Here is a 6,114-nt window from a genome sequence, read left to right as displayed (position 1 = left end):
TCTATGTGTAGAAATCTTTATTCATAATTGAATCACTTGTTTATTTTTCAACAGTTTTTAGTTATTTGTATATCTTTTTTCCAAATAGTTCAGGAAAGACCACTAGAAATGAGAAATATTTTGCACTGTTATGCAATTTAATAAATCAGAAACTGATGACATAGTGCTGTATTTTACTTCTTTATCTCTTTTTTTCAACCAAAAATGCTTTGCTCTGATTAGGGGGTACTTAAATTAAAAAAATGTTCACAGGGGGTACATCACTGAAAAAAGGTTGAGAACCACTGTTCTATTCTATTACCCCGCCAATACACCAGATGTCGCCGTGGAGCTTAAAGCGACTTCAAAGACGCTGTTAATGTGGAGAAAGTAAGAAGACAGCTGGGCTCGGTCGCTGGGGCATAAACACACAAGGTAAACCCGAATTATCTCTATTTATTTTAAGGTCACATGTCTTAAGATACTTGGTCAGCATATTTAGCTTTCGGACTTTGTCCATGCATGTTTTTCTCTCTGTTTAGCTTGACCAAAGGCAAACACGTTGCTTAATGTCCGAGCGAGGCTAATGTTATCGTGTGGGTATTATACATAAAATACTTGGCTCTCTTTGCTAGCTCTATAAGGTCATTTGTAGCGTCGTTATGACTCATTTTAGAACGTGCTCGGAATTTAATTGCCTGCATTTTCATCAGTTTCCATTTTTGTCTTCCAGCCGAAGATGAAGTTCACGTAGCGTTCAAGTGTTCCTCAGGTGTTTCCAGCTCACCTTTGAATGATGGCTCAAGGTGTAATGGGCAGTCCGGTCACCCTTGTCATCAAGGCGCCTAACCAGAAGTATGACGACCAGACTATTAATTGCTGCCAGAACTGGACTGTAGAGAAACTGAAAGCCCATTTGTCAGATGTGTACCCAAGCAAGCCAGTGAGTATTCCACTCCAATATCATTCCGTTTGATTGAACTTTTATTAGTAGATTGCCCAGTTCAGTACATATTCCGTACAATTGACCACTAAATGGTAACACCCGAATACATTTTTCAACCACGTTAATCAATTCATGGTACAAAAATATACTATCAGCATAATACAGTCATCACACAAGTTAATCATCATAGTATATACATTGAATTATTTACATTATTTACAATCCGGGGGGGTGGGATGAGAAGCTTTGGTTGATATCACTACTTCAGTCATCAACAATCGTCAACAGAGAAATGGACATTGAAACAGTGTAGGTCTTACTTAAAGGCCTACTGAAATTAGATTTTCTTATTTAAACGGGGATAGCAGGTCCATTCTATGTGTCATACTTGATCCTTTCGCGATATTGCCATATTTTTGCTGAAAGGATTTAGTAGAGAACATCCAAGATAAAGTTCGCGACTTTCGGTGCTAAGAGAAATGTCCTGCCTCTACCGGAAGTCGCAGACGATGACGTCACATGTTTGATGGCTCCTCACATATTCACATTGTTTTTAATAAGAGACTCCAACAAAAAGTGCTATTCGGACCGAGAAAACGACAATTTCCCCATTAATTTGAGCGAGGATGAAAGATTTGTGTTTGAGGATATTGATAGCGACGGACTAGAAAATATAAATAAAAAGTAAAAAAAAAAAAATAAAAAAAAACGCGATTGCATTGGGACGGATTCCGATGTTTTTAGAGACATTTACTCGGATAATTCTGGGAAATCACTAATCTTTCTATTGTGGTGTTAGTGTTTTAGTGAGTTAAATAGTACCTGATAGTCGGAGGTGTTTGTCCACGGGTGCGCGTCAATTTCTCACCGAAACCTGCTGGTTGACATTCGGTAGGATCCATGTTGGCTTGGCGCTCTGATCCATAGTGAAGTTTCACCTCCAGGAATTTTAAACAAGGAATCACCGTGTGTTTGTGTGGCTAAAGGCTAAAGCTTCCCAACTCCATCTTTCTACTGTGACTTCTCCAATATTAATTGAACAAATTGCAAAAGATTCAGCAAAACAGATCTCCAAAATAATGTGTAATTATGCCATTAAAGCAGACGACATTTAGCTGTGTGTGTGCGCAGCGCTCATACTTCCTGTGACGTCGTGCGTACACGTCATCATTACATGACGTTTCCAAGACGAAACTCCCGGGAAATTTAAAATTGTAATTTAGTAAACTAAAAAGGCCGTATTGGCATGTGTTGCAATGTTAATATTTCATCATTGATATATAAACTATCAGGCTGCAAGGTGGGTAGTAGTGGGTTTCAGTAGGCCTTTAAGTCAGAGTCCACATTAATCAATTCATGGTACAAACATATACAATCAGCATAATACAGTCATCACACAAGTTAATCATCATGGTATATACATTGAATTATTTACATTATTTACATTGCGGGGTTTGGGATGAGGAGGTTTGGTTGATATCACTACTTCAGTCATCAACAATTACATCAACAGAGAAATGGACATTGAAACAGTGTAGGTCTTACTTAGCAGGATATGTACAGCCAGCAGAGAATATAGTGAGTTCAGATAGCATAAGAACAAGTATATACATTAGAAAAAAATTTGATTATTTACAATCTGGGGAGATGGGATGTGAATGGAGGAGGGTATTAGGAAAGGGTTGAAGTTGCCTGGAGGTGTTGTTCTAGAGCGGTTTTGAAGGAGGATATAGATGCACTTACTTTAACACCTGTTGGGAGTGCATTCCACATTGACGTGGCATAGAAAGAGAATGAGTTAAGATCTTTGTTGGATCGGAATCTGGGTTTAAAGTGGTTTGTGGAGCTACCCCTGGTGTTGTGGTTATGGCGGCCATTTACGTTAATGAAGTAGTTTGACATGTACTTCGGTATCAGGGAGGTGTAGTGACTTTTATTGACTAGGCTCAGTGCAAGTTGTTTCACTCTGTCCTCCACCCTGAGGCAGCCCACTTTGGAGAAGTGGGTTGGAGTGAGGTGTGATCTGGGGTGGAGGTCTAAAAGTAACCGGACTAGCTTGTTCTGGGATGTTTGGAGTCTAGATTTGGGGGTTTTGGAGGTGCTGGGGTACCAGGAGGTGCAAGCGTGATCAAAAAAGGGTTGAATGAGAGTTCCCGCTAGAATCTTGAAGGTGCTTTTGTTGACCAGAGAGGAGATTCTGTAGAGGAATCTTGTTATTTGGTTGACCTTTTTGATTACCTACACAGCATCTCGTAGCGTCTGCAAAGTGCAAATGATTGCCGGCATCATCCATCAATTTTGTATTGCTTGTCCCTTTTGGGTTCGCAAAGGTAAATGGTTAGAATAGAAAAGAATGGACTTTATTGTCATTATATTTGCATATAACGCAGGGGTAGGGAACCTATGGCTCTTGAGCCAGACGTGGCTCTTTTGATGACCGCACCTGGCTCTCAGATAAATCTTAGCTGACGTTGTTTAACACGATAAGTAGTTAATAATTCCGCTGGTAATCACAGTGTTAAAAATAACGTTCAAAATATAAAACATTCTCGTGCATTTTAATCCATCCATCCGTTTCTATCGCACCTGTTCAAGAAGTCGCATTAATGGTCAAAAGTATTTTATTTACCGTATTTTCTTGAATTGCCGCCGGGGCGCTAATTAATTTAAAACCTCTCCTCACTCCTGCGCTTACCAAAGGCATGCGGTAATTATTTTAAATTCTCTTCTCACTCCGGCACTTACCAAGGGCATGCAGTAAAATTTTTAGTGTGATGTAGGCTTGGACCTTAAATCCTATTGAATAGCTCTTAATCGTCTTCCCTTTATGCGATTTCAAATTACCGGTATTGAAATCAGCCTCCTCCATTTTGAAAATGATGACAGGGGAAATGTCACTCGGGACGTCACGAGTTTGACCATGCGGTAATACTAAGCATGCGCTAATTATTTTGCGAAGTGAGTTCGACCCGGCAGTAATTCAAGGCAGGCTCATACTATATGCCCTGCGGCAATTCAAGGAAATACGGTATTATTGGTTACCTTCAGAATTACAATGTTATTAAAAAGAATAAGGGATCCGCGCATTTAGTTGTTGTAATCAGGGAAAGTCCAAATAAAAGAGGAGGCGTAGAATTCTCTTGTCAGAGCGTGGGATGACACTGTACAAGGGTACAGGTGTATGCGTTTATCCTCATTGAGCTAAATTGAATCCAGTCTCTGTTTAATTCCTTGCTTCTTGTCTGTTTAGTAGATGTCATCAGTGTTTGAACCTGGCCGTTGTATTCAGTGTTAAAAATATTATATAGCTCTCACGGAAATACATTTTAAAATATTTGGCTTTCATAGCTCTCTCAGCCAAAAAGGTTCCCGACCCCTGATATAACGAGATTAAGGACTCCAATTTAAGGTGTTGTAGTGGGAACAAATATGGGGTGAAAATAAATAACACAAGAGCTGATAAAGGAAAAATTAACAATTGAAATAAACGGACTACTATCCAATACAAATAATAAGCAATCCTGTACTATATTCAAAACACTATAGAAATAGAAAATACTGTACAATATACAGAACAAGACAAGAGTAGAGTTGGGCGATATGGCCTTTTTTTAATATCTTGATATTTTTAGGCCATATCGCGATACATGATATATATCTCGATATTTTGCCTTAGCCTTGAATGAACACTTGGTACATATAATCACAGCAGTATAATGATTCTATGTGTCTACATTAAAACATTCTTGTTCACACTGCATTAATAAATTCTCATTTTAAACTTTCATGCAGAGAAGGAAATCACAACTAAGTCAATTGATTAAAACTGTATTTATTGAACAGTTATTAGCAGGTGACTTTTCAAATTATGCTACATATTAGCAGTAATGCTACTCTTGGTAGCAACGCTTGTGCCCCACACTTGACAAATTAAAGTTGTCTATTCAACATATTACTGCTTGAAGCCGAACCCCCGCCAGGCGATGGACCCCCTGCTGTTTTTCTTGGGAATGAATTCTTCCTTCATTTTTTACCAGATTCGCACCTCCTTTCTCTCCTATTACCACTCGCACGGCTTCGCTAGCATCACAGCTAACGTTTCCCATGCTGCTACCTCTTTGCGCCGCGAGGGCGTATACGTATGTGACGTATGACGTGACAGTATGTGACCTATGTAAGAAGGTGCGCTTACACTCTGTGAGAAGGAGACACAAGAAGGAGTGGGAAGAGCCTGTAGTGTAATGCCCGCAGCTAAAAACAACTGCATGAGAACGTATACTCGAATATCACAATATAGTAATTTTCTATATCGCACAGAGACAAACCCCCGATATATCAACCAGCCCTATACCGGAGTAATAATTAACAATTGGTGTCGGACGTATTTCACTCGAAGGGTAGTATTGCACAATAAGGTATTAGGGTAGGATATTGTATAGGGGTGAATTATTATTATAAGTCAGATGTCAAAACGGTGACAGCTCTGGGAAAGAAGCTGTCTCTGAGCCTGTTTGTTCTGGCTCTGATGCACCTGTAGCGCCTGCCCGATGGTAGCAGGTCGAACAGGGGAAAGCCAGGGTGTGTACTGTCCTTGGTGATGCTTTTTGCTTTGTTGAGGCAACGGGAGTTGTGTTCAAGGAGGGGTGGGGGCAGCCGATTATTTTTTTTGTACTTGTATAGCGCTTTTCTACCTTTTTTTTAAGGAACTCAAAGCGCTTTGACACTAATTCCACATTCACCCATTCAGACACTGATGGCGGGAGCTGCCATGCAAGGCGCTAACCTGGTCCCATCAGGAGCAAGGGTGAAGTGTCCTGCTCAAGGACACAGTGGACGGATTGAACTAGTAACCCTCACGGCCACTCTCCCAACTTCGCCACGTATTTACAATGCACATAGCAGCACTATATGCTCATTGGGGGCGTGCCTTTAGCGTCCCCTCTCACCTGAAACCTTCACCCTATAACGGCCGCATGCTGTCCTCAGTCACATCTGCTTTTCCTCCATATAAATAGCGTGCCGGCCCAGTCATATATCATCTATGGCTTTTGGAACTCAGTACACACACAACAACCTATCTGGATTCGATAAGAGATTCTATAAGGAATCGGTTCAATAAGACGATTCGATAATGGGCTCGAACTTGATTATTTCTTAATGAACATCATCCCTAATTGTGAGTGTATCTT

The 6,114-nt window shown here is 40.3% G+C and overlaps 1 protein-coding gene across 1 annotated transcript in view; it reads left to right on the top strand.

Moving 5' to 3' along the window:
- The first annotated feature begins 307 nt into the window (after positions 1-307).
- LOC133539870 (homocysteine-responsive endoplasmic reticulum-resident ubiquitin-like domain member 2 protein) overlaps positions 308-6,114 on the top strand; it is a 29,004-nt gene continuing 23,197 nt past the window's right edge. Inside the window, exons 1-2 of the mRNA XM_061882140.1 lie at positions 308-414; positions 713-922. Of these exons, the coding sequence (XP_061738124.1) occupies positions 773-922 (150 nt within the window). The 5' untranslated portion in view covers positions 308-414; positions 713-772. The remainder of the gene's footprint in view (positions 415-712; positions 923-6,114) is intronic.

The sequence above is a fragment of the Nerophis ophidion genome, linkage group LG21 (assembly GCF_033978795.1).
Source record: "Nerophis ophidion isolate RoL-2023_Sa linkage group LG21, RoL_Noph_v1.0, whole genome shotgun sequence".
Lineage (NCBI taxonomy): Eukaryota > Metazoa > Chordata > Actinopteri > Syngnathiformes > Syngnathidae > Nerophis > Nerophis ophidion.
Note: the sequence above shows the minus strand (reverse complement) of the source record. Positions and strands in the feature narration are given on the sequence as shown.